The 14,765-nt window shown below is 38.4% G+C and overlaps 1 protein-coding gene across 1 annotated transcript in view; it reads right to left on the bottom strand.

Moving 5' to 3' along the window:
• The window catches only part of esyt1a (extended synaptotagmin-like protein 1a), a 71,380-nt gene extending 58,711 nt beyond the window's left edge, over positions 1-12,669 (bottom strand). Inside the window, exons 1-2 of the mRNA XM_034172422.1 lie at positions 12,355-12,669; positions 5,038-5,079 (exon numbers count right to left, since the gene is read on the bottom strand). Of these exons, the coding sequence (XP_034028313.1) occupies positions 5,038-5,079; positions 12,355-12,669 (357 nt within the window). The remainder of the gene's footprint in view (positions 1-5,037; positions 5,080-12,354) is intronic.
• Between the last annotated feature and the right edge of the window lie 2,096 nt (positions 12,670-14,765).

Here is a 14,765-nt window from a genome sequence, read left to right as displayed (position 1 = left end):
TGGTCTAGTGGTTAAGCGTTGGGTTTGAGACCAGAGGATCCTTGATTCAAATCCCAGCCTGACCAGAAAATCCCTTGGGCAAGGTCTTTTAATCCCCTAGTTGCTCCTGGTGTGGAGTGGGCACCTTGCATGGCAGCAGCCTGACATCGGGGTGAATGTGAGACATTGATGTGTAAAGTGCTTTGAGCATCAGATGCAGAGCGTCTGATGGAAAAGCGCTATATAAATGCAGTCCATTTACCATTTAACCCAGCTAAATGAAATATAAATTCAAAACCAAGATGATTTATATATATAAACGTTTTTCACATTGTCATTATAGGGTATTGTGTGTAGAATTTTGAAGGAAAAAAATTAATTTCATCCATTCTGGAATAATAAATAAAAAAATGTGAACAAAGTAAAGAGCTGTAAATACTTTCTGAATGCACTGCATGTTTGTATGGACGGAGATATGGATAAACACACAGAATTGAACACAATGATGTAATAGATAAACATAAACATAGATGTAATTTTAAATAAGTGGACTGTCCATGCATTCGTCCATGGATGTTATGCCTTATCCCAGGATCATACAGCCATAATATTAGTGCCAAATAACTTCCAAAATGCAACTTTCTATAGACTTTACTTGAACACATCAGAAGTTGAAGTGTCACCATACTACTCCACTGACATCTCAGAAACCACAGAGATCAGAGGGGATGTTAAATTACCTAGCAACCACAAGTTCCTGTTTACTTAAACATTTTAACTGAGGGGGTTACTGAAAATGCCTGTCTTGTCCTTATAGCTCAGTATCCACTGAGACTAAGGAGTGAAGTTTTTGGTCTTAAATATAATCTTCATATACACCTTGCAATGCAGTGTGACCAGAGTAGTGCCATCCCAGCTCATCCCAAAACTACCTCCTACTACACAATGGTATCACTCTGGGTGTCACTGCACTGCAGGGTGCATTTGAAGATTGCTCTTAAATTACTCAATGAGCTTGATTTTCTATTTTTTTTTTTAATTAGTAATTGCGTCCGCCAAGGACATAATAAAATCATCGGCGTTTATTTATTGATTTGTCTCTCAGTCTGTCTGACTGTTAGCAGCATTACGTCAAAACTACTGCACAGATTTTTAAGAAATTTTCACCACAGATACATATTAGGCCATGGAAGACTCCATTAAATTTTGGAGGTGATCCAGATCCGGATCTGGATTCTGGATCAAGATTTCCCTATATATAGGCTTTGAAGGATTACGTCAAAACTACTTAATGGATTCTCACCAAATTTTCACCACTGATACATATTAGGCCATGGAAGACTCCATTAAATTTTGGATGTGATCCAGATCCGGATCTGGATTCTGGATCAAGATTTCCCTATATATAGGCTTTGAAGGATTACGTCAAAACTACTTAATGGATTCTCACCAAATTTTCACCACTGATACATATTAAGCCATGGAAGTCTCCATTAAATTTTGGAAGTGATCCAGAACCGGTGTCGCTGACCAAACGCCCCCCCCCCCCCCCCAAAAAAAATTGGTCCGCCCTATCTTCACTGTGCCTTCACTGCGCATGTGTCTGAGTCTGACTCTCTGAGTCTGATTCTCTTCACCCAAAGCAATCAAAGGGAATAATGTGATTATTAACCATTAGATGACAAAGTAAAACCTCTTAAATCATTCTAAAGTCAGTTTTAAGTAGAAACAAGGCTGTTTTAAGCAGAAACGAGGCGATAATCGCCACATTTCGCTATGATAATTAGGTGATAATTAGTGAATCGATGCTGATGCTTAGAAATGACACTGGGGATGCTCTGAAGTGACGCATGCACAGTGAAGGCATTTTTAGGAGGGACAATTCAATCTGCGACAACGGATCCAGATTGTGGATCAAGACTACACTTTATATTGCTTTGAAGGATTACGTCAAAACTAAACAATTTTTCGGATTCTCACCATATTTGCACCACAGACAGATATTAGGGCATGAAAGACGCCACTGAATTTTGGAGCATCTGGACTGTCAGCTGTCAGAAATCTTTGATTGCTTTTGTTAACTCTTGTTTTTGGAAGTTACAAATTCTGTGCCAGACAAAATGATCCCTTGTTGTATTTCAGGAACAGGCCCAAAACAAACAAACAAACAAAAAAAACCAGTTCCACTGAGGATGCAAAGAATCATAGATGTGCATCCTGTACATTATTTATGATGCAGTTGTGCTCATACACTTAATGAATGCATTATCTGCTATGCATCATCTCTGTCTTTTCTGAACATGTATTTAATGAAGCTGTCAAATATGATGTAAGAAACCATCAACTGCTGCATGTTTGTGTCTTCAGCATTAATAAATGCAGTGAACAATGTAGAAGAGACATGAACCAGTGGGTGAGTACAACAGCATCCTGCAATGTGGGTTTCGGTCACCAAATTCATTACATTTTTTTCTCTCCAGGCATGTGTTTGGTTTATTAGTATTCCCACAGACGTTTGCCATGCTGTGATGTCAGGTTGCTGTACTGACAGACAGGGAGGCTCAGATATGATCAGAGACGCTCTCCGGCCCTCATAATTAGACCAGCGGATAATCCACTGTGACGAGTGGCAGTAAAAAGATCTGGGGAACATTAAATCAACACAAAATGTTATTGATCTTATTATTAATGTTGCCAGTGTTGGAAAGAGTTCTGAAAATTTGCACTTAAGTACAATTTGTAAAAGTACTGGTGTTAAAACCGTACTTAAGTAAAAGTACAAAGCTACTCAGAGTACTTTTTGGCATTGATATTTAACAGATTATCAATAATTATTAAATCAAACTGGAGATCCATGCAGAAAATACCTGCTTTCATAGTTCTACCTTATTAATGAAGCATATAAATGAATAAAACTCAGAGAATTGGTGCTCTCAGCAAATAAACACATAAAACAGGAGTTTTTTTATGTTTAAAGAATGCTAAAAAAATTTTTTTTGACGTTATGACGTATGACGTTTTCCCAATGCACTGGAAATGAACAGATGGGCAGGGGCCTTAAACCCTTAGAGGTGTTAATATGTGGAAGATGATCTGTAAACGTTCAGAGTCTATCCAGCAGGGTTTGAACCAGCACAGCGAAAACACCGTTCACACGCAGCGGATGCAGACAGAGCTGTGTGTCACTTGTTTTGTCTATGATAGATGGCACGTTTTTTTTCACTGTCATTTATAACATACACGTGTGACTTTTCAAGTATAAAATCTGAAATTATTTCTTTTAATTGCATTTACCAGTAATTTTCACGCAAGTGTTCAAATATTTAATATTATAATAATATTATTGTAATACATTGTGTAAATACAGTACTGTCTTTATCCCCACAAGAAAAAGCTTTTTCATATTTTTGGACTGAGTCACTTCCTTGTACATACCAGCTGAGCTTGACTAAGATTAAAATAAATATGAATCAGTTTTCAGTAGAATATTTGTTACAACAGTAATGACCAGATTAAGGAAATTCTTATTTTATTTATGACACACATCATAAATAAAACACAATACCGTTTTTAAATTACCAACAAAGACATTATTCAGTACTAACTGAAGAACTGAGTGTAATTTATGCAATTTCCCCCCTGGAGATTAATAAAGTATTCTGATTCTGAAAAATAATGACTATGTAAGTTCTACAGAAATTCCTTCAAAGCTGCTACTTTCTAGTATTTGATGTCTTCTGGGGATTATTCTCCATTTATTGTACAAGTGACATTTGATTGTGAACAGCATAAGATGAAATCAAATGAATCATACAGAGATGCTTTTTCTGTTGTCGGAGTTTCTACGACCAAGTGATTGGCATCATGTCACTTTTCCACTCCTGAGGTAGGTGTGCAGGCAAGATAAGGAAGTGAGGTACTCAAAAAGTAATTGTGATTTTAACAATAGTGAAGTACATTACTTACTTTAATTTGTACTTAAGTGCAAGTAAAATTACAGACTTAAAAATATACTCATAAAAGTACAAGTACAAAAAAAAACTAGAGACATTTGTCACGAAATGCCCCGTGTGGTACCATTTTCCATGTAAAGTGCAGTAATATGTACATGTGTGGGGTAGGTATTTGGTTGAACCCTCATGTGTTTGATGTAAACTGGGATACACAGTGGAAAAAGTGGAGATTGACAATATATTTATTTAGAGGATGTGGCCAACAGTGACCATAAAAAGTCGGTAGCCTTCGAACAAATGCAACTATTGGTCATTTTTTAAAAGTAGGTCAAGGTCACCGGCCTTGACCTAGCGGGGCATAAAAAACTATGATTTGATTAATTTGTGCACATTAGGTAAATACTTAAATAATTTTGCAGGCATATGGGGCAGGTCATTGGAAAAGGTGAGCTGCTGCCTCATGTGCACCTTTCTCTCTGAGTTAACAAAACGTATTCGGTCCTCAATAAATGTATTTCTGTCTATATTATTATCCACATAATCACCAATAATAACATCTGTAGTGCAGGGTGTAGCATGCTCGGCAGTGTGGCACAGTGCAGATCATGTGTGCACAAACTAATCAAACATGGGAAATAAATATATCTTTTGCACACACAGTAGCATTTCGAGTGCTAAATAAAATGTGGCTGTTACATATTTATTTGTCTCTCAATGAAGCTCTGCATTGATGGAAAATGAGCAATGCTGTGCAGCTCCTGTTCCTCGTTCACTGTGCAGGTACAACCAGACACCATAATGTGCACGCTGTGTGTTACAGTTGTTGTGCAATATACTCTTGCATTACATTGATACTGTACTGAGTTATGTTGATAAGACACTATCACATGCGATGTTTGGCTGCCTTATTCCTGCTGATGTTACACAAGTTACTCAGAACTCTAAACTCTTATTGTAAGATTGTACATTGCTTCCTTCCTTCATTGGAACCAAAGTAGATCACCAATGGGCAATACACTGCATATAAAAAATAAAAAAATTAAAATGCTGCCTTACTGCAAAAAATATAAACAGCTTTTGCAAAGAAGCAGTAAGACAAACATACCTTGTTCACCCACTCCACTTTTTCCACATCTGGAAAGCTGACCTGTAGACAAATAATATCGATCAATAATAAAATTTCTTCTGATTCAAACATAGTAATTAAGCTGCTATAAGCACAACGAGAACAGCTCCAAAATGGACTGAAAATATGCATTCAGAATACAAGCAGAGTTTTATTAAAATGTCAACACGTTTACCACTCAATTTCAAAAGAGCGTGCACATAGGGTTAACAGCTGAGACCAGTTCTTTGTTTTTAAACTGTTGATGAAATATCAGGAAACCATCAAGCCCATAGGAACTGTGACTATCACATCACCGGCCTTTCCCCCAACCCAAACCACATGACTTGACAAGATGAACACATACACAGAGACACACACACAGAGACAGAGAGAGAGAGAGAGCGAGAGAGCGAGAGAGAGAGCGAGAGCTTCTTTCTTGCCTGATATGGATATCTTTGTGGTTTCACTCTGAAAGCTATTTATGCATCATGTTTTTGGAGGCACATAAGGTCAACAGCAGCTCCACAGCAGTAAAACAGGAAGAACCACACAAACTAACCATATCTCCCGTTGCTGCATTAAATACATATGTCCTCACTATAAGCCTTCACCAATGCTGATTCTATTTCCTCTGTTCCCACTGCAAAGAATGTGTTGATTCATATTCCTTGGAGTGGCACGGCTGCACATTAGGAATGTCACTGTGCAGTTGGTCAAAGGAAAAACACACAGGACAAAAAGGCCATTATCTGTTAGGACTCTCATGTATTCATGTTTCAGTTGCCATAAAAATGCTTTGTAATGTGAAGCTTTCAAACAAACCAGAGGCGGATGTTAACATTAAGGGCCCTATCTTGCAAAAAGACAAAATGCAATTCCACAGGAGCCTGTCTGAGTGTGACAGCGACCAGCAGGAGTCGCTGTACATGTGGTCAGCAATAGGCCTCACTCCCCCAACAGCATAAGGATACGCTGGTCACTCAGGCCAGAGCCCGGGATTTTGGCTGACGGGTCAGAGCATCCGCCTCCCATGCTGAAGACTGTGAGTTTGCATCCCGAGTGGTGCAAATGAGAGGATTCAAAGCAATACAAAGCAAGCAGCTACATGAGCACACATTGCTATCTGAGCAATGGGAAATAGTGTCACAGAGCTTGGAGCTGGTTAAAAAGCAGATGGATTTACCATGTTCATTAGGCATGTGAGCGTTGTAGTACAAACATAATTGGTTATCTTAAACAGCATTGGTTTTATACTCCGCTATGTGATCAATTTTTTTCTTTTTGCATATATGCTCACTTAACTACTCTCTGTACTACGTGATGTAAAAATAAGATGATTTTTACCAGACAACTTAAATTGAAAAGGGGATAAAATTATTAAAATGGATAGCACTGGATAGTGAATTTAGGCCTGGGTTGTATGACTCAACATTTAAAGAACGGAAGAAAAATGGAATAACTGCATTTTGTACTGCCAAAGAGAATGGAGAACTAAGAAGTTTTGAAGACTTAAAGAAAAGATTTGCACTTAAGAATCAAGACTTGTTTAGATATCTTCAACTGAGGGAATAATACAATAAAGAGGTGAAGAGGGCGACACCAGAAGAAATGAACCCAGTGATAGAAGTCATGGTTAATGCATACAATCAAGAAATATCTATGGTTATATCAGTAATCTACCACAGCATAATGGAATGTCAGAATAAAACAACATTATATATAAAGCACAAGTGGGAAAAAGAGTTGAATATCACGATTAGTGAAGAGGAATGGTATCACATGTGTACAACTCAACAGACATCCACAAATTCACTTACATGGAGAGAATTTAACTGGAAAAATTTAACATGTTTTTTTTTTATTACGCCAAATTTAAAAAGCAAACAACTGTTAAAACAGCAAACATGCTGGAGGCAATGTGGTCAAATAAATGCAAACCATACACACGTCTTCTGGTGTTGCCCCAAAATAGAACCGTTTAGGATAACGTGAACGCTGTGATAAATAAAGTGCTTGGATACAGGATTACCAAGGACTGCACCACCCTGTATTTGGGAAATATAGGTAAAGTTGTACTGAAAGAGGACAATTATCTGGTAAAAATTCTTCTTACGGCTGGCAGGAAGGCCATAACAAGAAAGTGGCATGCTTCAGACCCACCTAGACGAAAAGAATGGTTGGATATAGTACAGGAAATATGTGTGATGGAAAAGATGACTTATTGTTTAAGACTAAAAAAGATGATTATAATAGGAAATGCTGCAAAAGGATAAGATATATAAACAAGGACATTAACATTTAAATGGAATTTATTTATTTATTTTCACATATAAATAAAAAATGTGATCTGAAACTGTAATCCCCCCCGTTCTTTGTGAGCTGATCCCATACTGTTTGTTTACTGTTCTGTATGCATACTTATGAGAAATAAAATAAAAAGCGGAAAAAAGATGATTTTTCAATTTGAATAGTTTATGCTTATTTACTAATTCATTTATTTATTTATTGTAGTGATACATGATTTTTATTGTGGACAGGGACAGATGTATTTTCAATCATTTAATGATTTTTAATTATGTTTTCATAGCTGTTTCTATTGACCATTAAATCACCCATGTCAACTAACTCAAACATGATAAGTGACATTAATATAGGCAAACGTTGTTTTGTTAGCAAGAACTCAATCTGGAATTTCTGTTACTGTATATGAACATATTAATTTGAAACATATGCTATTAGTTCTAGCCCTGCGACATACTTGCATCCTGTCCAGGGTGTACCCTGCCTCATGCCCTATGACTGCTGAGATAGGCTCCAGCTGCAACCCGATCTTGGATAAGCGGTTGAAGATGAGTGTGTGTGCATTAGTTCTACTGTTAAGTCCTGTGTACTTAAGCTCCTTGGTTACACACTACAAAAGAAATGTAGATCTATTTTCGATCAATTCAGCAGAGTTTTCAAACAGTCACTGCTTCAACTCCCTAATATCGCTCACTCAGAGTGACACCTGTCTTTGCCTGTAAAATGGACTGTGCCAGACACACAACACTATATTTTGAGAAAGCGAATGGAAATAAAAGGACTTCTGGGGAAATGATGGATTAGAGTCAACCTGTCTGAGCAAACAGCAGACAGCAGCCAACAAAGATCCCTGAGTTGAAGCAACAAAGTGAGTAGAGAAGCTTGAATCTTCGACTGGACTGGGTTGCTTGACGCGAGGACGTTTCGCTTCAAATCGCAGAAGCTTCCTCAGCTAAAATTCTTGCTCTGGTGGTCTGAATTCTGTCTTGACTCTTGTAGAGAAGAATAATCAAGAAGTCACAAAAGCTGGAGTTTTAAACCTAACCAGACCCCTCCTGCCGAGAGGCAGACTGCTATAGGCTGGTGACTAAACAATAGCTCTAATTAGCACCTATTGTGCTCTAGTTAACACCCTCCTAATGACAGGGCAGCTGTCCCTCTCCTGATGGCTCCCTTGACGACTCTGCTGATGACGTGAATGACTCGTTACCATGAACAACAGACTGAAACTGCTTTGACCTGAGTACCCCATTGTAAACAGGGGATAAAGCGTGTCTCAGACCCCCTCCCCGGTTAAGGCTAGGTTTCAAACGTTTCACAAAGAATGCCTCCTTGACCCCTCTCTCAAACCATTTCTTCTCTCTGGCTAATATTTTAACTTCCTTGTCCTCAAACGTGTGGTTAGTGTCTTTAAGGTGGAGATGAACTGCAGACTGAGGTCCACTGGCGCCCTCTCTGTGGTGCTGGTATAGCCTTTTGTGTAAAGGTTGCTTAGTCTCACCTATGTAGTGTTCGTTACAGTTTTCCTGACATCTGATAGAATACACTACATTGCTCTGTTTGTAACTAGGGATCCAGAGAGAAGAAATGGTTTGAGAGAGGAGTCAAGGAGGCATTCTTTGTGAAATGTTTGAAACCTAGCCTTAACTGGGGAGGGGGTCTGAGACACGCTTTATCCCCTGTTTACAATGGGGTACTCAGGTCAAAGCAGTTTCAGTCTGGTGTTCATGGTAATGAGTCATTCACGTCATCAGCAGAGTCGTCAAGGGAGCCATCAGGAGAGGGACAGCTGCCCTGTCATTAGGAGGGTGTTAACTAGAGCACAATATGTGCTAATTAGAGCTATTGTTTAGTCACCAGCCTATAGCAGTCTGCCTCTCGGTAGGAGGGGTCTGGTTAGGTTTAAAACTCCAGCTTTTGTGACTTCTTGATTATTCTTCTCTACAAGAGTCAAGACAGAAGTCAGACCACCAGAGCAAGAATTTTAGCTGAGGAAGCTTCTGCAATTTGAAACGAAACGTCCTCGTGTCAAGCAACCCAGTCCAGTCAAAGATTCAAGCTTCTCTACTATGGAAACCACCTGGACAACTGAGAGCCTACACAGAAACAACAAAGTGAGGTTTTGTAGTTTCACTGAGTGTTTACTCTTATTTATTTGAATGGTTGTTTGCACTTCACTTTTAGACCATATAGGATGTTGCCTGCATCTTGGGTGGGAGTTGGGGTGTTTCCAGATTTTTAACATAATTTGAAAAACACTAATGCCATCATATTAGGGGAGGTGATGGTCTAGTGGTTAAGTGTTGGGCTTCAGAGCAGAAGATCTTCGGTTCAAACTCCAGCCTGACCGGAAAATCATTTAAGGGCCCTTGAGCAAGGTCCTTAATCCCCTAGTTGCCTCTGGTGTGTGGCAGCACCCTGCGCGCACAAAGCACGATAGAAAATGCAGTCCATTTACCATTTATTTTGTAAATGCCTTGCCAAAAGGACACATAAGATGTTGGTGAAGTTCGATGCACCAGATCAACACAAAAATGTTTTTCTTATGTAGTAATATACCGTATACCTGTCTGCCACCTGCTGGACATGTCTAGGATTGTTGCCAGGAAAAAAAAAAACATGCATGATGGCAATTAGGAGCAAGTCTGGTTGAATGGACACAGCTGCTTGAATCTTTTTTAAATTTGGTCTCGATTGAAGTTTAATGAAAATTCAGTAAGGTATGTCTTCTAGAATATATTCCATTTCTAAGGTAGAACTCTACTAGTGTATCAAGGTACATCTAAATATCTAAAAAAGGAAGAGCGGAACAGATTAAAGTAGAGCCACTTAGGTGCCTGGTCTTGAGAACCAGGGATGGTAGGTTATTGATGGTAGGTTGATGAATTTTTGAGAATAATAATTGTGACTAAGTATTGTATCTGGTAACATTAGTTGCAACACTTGCTTGCCTTACAAAAAGTAAATTAATCTATGGGTTTGTGATACCATCACGAATGACGGGGGCACAAATTAATTTTGTGATGGGGGCACACAATGCGGGGTGATGGGGGGGGTAATGGGTCTGGGGTTTATGGTTAGGGGAAGGGAGACACACTATGAGTTAGGAGAAGGAGAGGATTATAAATACTAAAATAAAAAAAAACATGCCATGAAAATGGGCACTTTTCATGATGGGGGCACAAAAAAAAAAAAAAAAAGTGAGATGGGGCTGCATATGCCCGATGTCCATGCCCTGTCAGAGTAGGGGTTCAAATGAAATATAGTAAATTTTGTACCATTTAAATCTTGTGTAGCCCTTTTTTTGTATGTGTTCTTGTTGGCTTAGTGGGACTGATTCCAATACAGCCCCCCAAACCCAAATCCTCTTCCCATGGTCATATCCAAGCATGGAAATAATTGCTCCAAAATATCAAGAGTTGAGGGCGGAATATGTGCACTGATTCTCATGATGACTCTTTGTATAGATCTGAAGTGCAAAACGTAGTTTCCTGGAGTGAGGAAAACAATCTGAAGTTAAACACTGCAAAAACTTTTGAGTTGGTTGTTGACTTCAGTAAAAATAGATCTTATGCTCCCATCATATTAAATGATGCTGAGGTGAAAACAGTTGAAAACTGTAAATTTCTGGGATTGTTTTTATCTGATAACTTGAGCTGGAATTATAACACCAACGGAATTGTTAAAAAGTCTCGACAACGGCTTTTTTTTTGTGCGTAAGCTGAAAGAATTTACTCTGAACAAGACTCTTAAATTTTTATCACAGCTGCATTGAAAGTCTTCTTACAAACGCTATAACTGCATGGTTTGGAAATGCCACTGCAAAAGAAAGGAAGGCTTTGAACAGAGTGGTTCGTTCAGCCAGTAGAACTATTGGTGTGGAACTGTCTGTCCTGGAGGACATTTACAAAAAAAGGCTTAAGTCCTGGTCTTTGGCTATTACTAAGGATCTCCTGCATCCTGCCAGGGACCTGTTTGAGTTTCTTCCTTCGGGTAGGCGCTATCGGTCTATTAAATGTGGGACATCACGTTATAGAAAAGGTTTCTTCCCACAAGCCATAGCAATGATCAACACTCTTTGATTAGTTTTAAATGTATCTTAAATTAGTTTGTGGCTTTGTCGTTTTTATGTTCTTTTATGACTTTTTATTGTTTGTGTATGTCTTGCTAGTGCACTTTTGAGCTCCTTGCACCATTTTTCCAATGTGGTTGTAATACTGCAAATGGCAAATAAACTTGAACTTGAATTGATATTAAGATCATTCAGATCAGTCAGTGTGCGGCCCCTTCCCCACCAAGCACTGAGAGTCCACTGAGTGCTAAAAATCAATAAATAAATAAATAAATGAAAAGACTTTTCCATACTTTTGTGATGTGCCTGCTCAAGATGACTAATTATTAATCCTGAAAGTTCTACATAAAGTTACTATTACCTTTTAACCAGAAAATGTAAACCTCTTCATTTTGAAAAGAATTTGAATTTATAATATCCAGTCTGTATTGTTTAATTTCCTTGAATTAGTTTTAACGCCGTTTATTCACTAAAACGGCTCATATTCCAATTTAATATAACGATTAAGCATTTTATTTTAAACGTTATTGAACAATTGGACACCTTGTCTTCATAAAGGACAACAGGCAAAAGTTCCGTGTTTTCATTGTTCTTTAAGTTCTGTTTAAAAAATATAAAGCAAAGTTATGCTTGTCTTCCTTTTATTTGTATTTTATTTATTTATTTTGCTCATCCGAATCGTGACATGCAAACCAAACTCATGACCACCTCCTGATGGAAGGTCCACCGTCGCAGCTCAGCATCTCGTTTGATCCCTTACGCGCCTTTTCTGTTCAAAACATCGTTTTCACAAGCACGAATTCTTAAAAAAAAAACCTATTGCGCTTAGTTTGCTCTTTAATATGTACATCATCATCATCATCATCATCATGCCAATAAGGTGCATGTGATGCTGCGTGCAGCATCACATGCGACACATGCCCATCAGTGTGACTCTTTACCCATGGAGGTAAAACCCTTTTGGTCCTGAAGACCTTCTCGGAGGTGATTTCCCTCTCGTTCTCCAAAATGTACATGGCAGACTTGAGCCTCGTCACTTTCTCCAGTCGGCTGTGTTTCCATCCTATGTAGAGCATCGCGGCGAACAGGACCACGCTGATGCTGAGCCCGTAGTATCCGGCCAGGTAGACCGGCAGAAGCGCGCCGAGGCATTTTCCGAAGGACCAGAGCGCGCTGACCGCGCGTTTAGCGGGCGACTGGTTCGGTGAGGCGGCTGGGTCTCCGCTAACACTCGGCTGTGAATCTGCGGACAGCATGGTGAAATCGGCAGCTTTCTGCGCGCAGCGGCGAGGATGTGCACCGAGCAGACGTCGATAAGACAGCGGGCGTCGCCACTTTACAGGGCCACTGCAGTGGACTATTCCGTGTTTCATTCACGTGTAGGACTAAGAAGAGACCCGTGAGGGAGGGATCAGCCTCAAACCCTCCTCCACATGCAGCCAAGTAAAAAACAACAACAACAACAAAAAAACTCGTAGCGTCACGCTATAAAACGATCATTTATAGTGGCTTCATTAAAAAAAAATCGCCAAAACGATCATTTATGGCGGCTTCATTCATTCATTCAAAAAAAAAAAAAAAATCGCCAAAACGATTATTTATAGTGGCTTCATTCATTCATTCAAAAAAAAAAAAAAAAAATCGCCAAAACGATCATTTATAGTGGCTTCATTCAAAAAAAAAAAAATCGCCAACACGATCATTTATGGTGGCTTCATTCAAAAAAAAAAAAAATCGCCAAAACGATCATTTATAGTGGCTTCATTCAAAAAAAAAAAAACAAAAAATCGCCAAAACGATCATTTATGGTGGCTTCATTCAAAAAAAAAAAAAAAAAATCGCCAAAACGATCATTTATGGTGGCTTCATTCATTCATTCATTCAAAAAAAAAAAAAAAAAAATCGCCAAAACGATCATTTATAGTGGCTTCATTCAAAAAAAAAAAATCGCCAAAACGATCATTTATGGTGGCTTCATTCATTCATTCATTCAAAAAAAAAAAAAATCGCTAAAACGATCATTTATAGTGGCTTCATTCAAAAAATAAATAAATAAATAAAATAAAATACAATTAAAAAATCGCCAAAACGATCATTTAGATCAATAGACCCACTGCAGCTGGAACGAACGCAGGCTGTGGTTATATTGACACCCCCGCCCAATTTATTTATTTTAGATTTATTATTATTATTTTACATAACGGGATCACGCGCAAACTCTGTATAAACAGCCGCACAACAGCACCTTTTTGTGCAGAATCTTGCTGCAACTTCCTGCAGCAAGTAGGTAGAATAATTCTTTTATACCCACTGTTACTAGTCTTTTAAACACTATCACATGAGGTTTTTTTTGTTTTTTATTATTGTTTTATGTTGTACTGTTATGTCCACTGTCTGGTGATTCTTAATGAAAATTCAGTAAGGTATGTCTTCTATAATATATTCCAGTTCTAAGGTAGAACTATAGTGTATGCTAGGTATATCTAAATATCTAAAAAAGGAAGAGTAGAATAGAATAGAGTAGATCATTAATAAAGAGACACCTTATAGCTTTATATATAATTTAATATCACACTGCAATTAAAACGTAAAAGTTGTCATTGGATAGCCTACACTTGTATAGAGGGTGTAAATTAAGGATCCTTAAGATCTGTTTTTCTCCTGTACAAAAAAAAAAAGGGAAAAAAAAGCACAAAAATACTTCACACTGTATTCAACAATGGCATGAGTGCACAGGAAACAAAAATATTACAACACTAATATAGCCACCATGGGCAGAGTAAGACACGGGGTGTCTGAGCTGAAAACTAGGGCCACTAAGTCACAAATGACCCCACATTTTCTCAGCTCAGTCTCACATTTTTTTTCGTCCTCCCATCATGAAATGATTCAAATTTTTTTTTTTAAACTCACTATTACTAACCTTATCTTTAACCTTAACCACAACCTAACCCTACTCCTTCCCCTAACCCTAACCATAAGCACCCCGACACCTCCCCACCCCCTCCCGCTGCACTTTTAATTATGTGCACCCATCACGGAATGAATTAGAATAAATTTGTGCTCCCATGATGAAAATTTTGCACTTTTAGTGACAATATGACGAACCAATAGATTAATGTATATTTCGTGCTGCTGAATCATGACATACCATGAGACTGGGCTGCATTTTACTGTGGTGACTTTCAGGAAGAAAACGTAAATCACATGAGACAGGAGGCCAAATTCCTAAAACTCACAAATTAAACTTTATGTTTAAGAACCTGTTTTCTTGTCCACGTGACAGAGGCAGAACTAGTCACAGGATCATCAGTCCAGTTGTGATGTTGAAACTGTGCAGGAACTATATGAA

This window comes from Thalassophryne amazonica, chromosome 6 (assembly GCF_902500255.1).
Source record: "Thalassophryne amazonica chromosome 6, fThaAma1.1, whole genome shotgun sequence".
NCBI classification, from domain to species: Eukaryota; Metazoa; Chordata; class Actinopteri; order Batrachoidiformes; family Batrachoididae; genus Thalassophryne; species Thalassophryne amazonica.
Note: the sequence above shows the minus strand (reverse complement) of the source record. Positions and strands in the feature narration are given on the sequence as shown.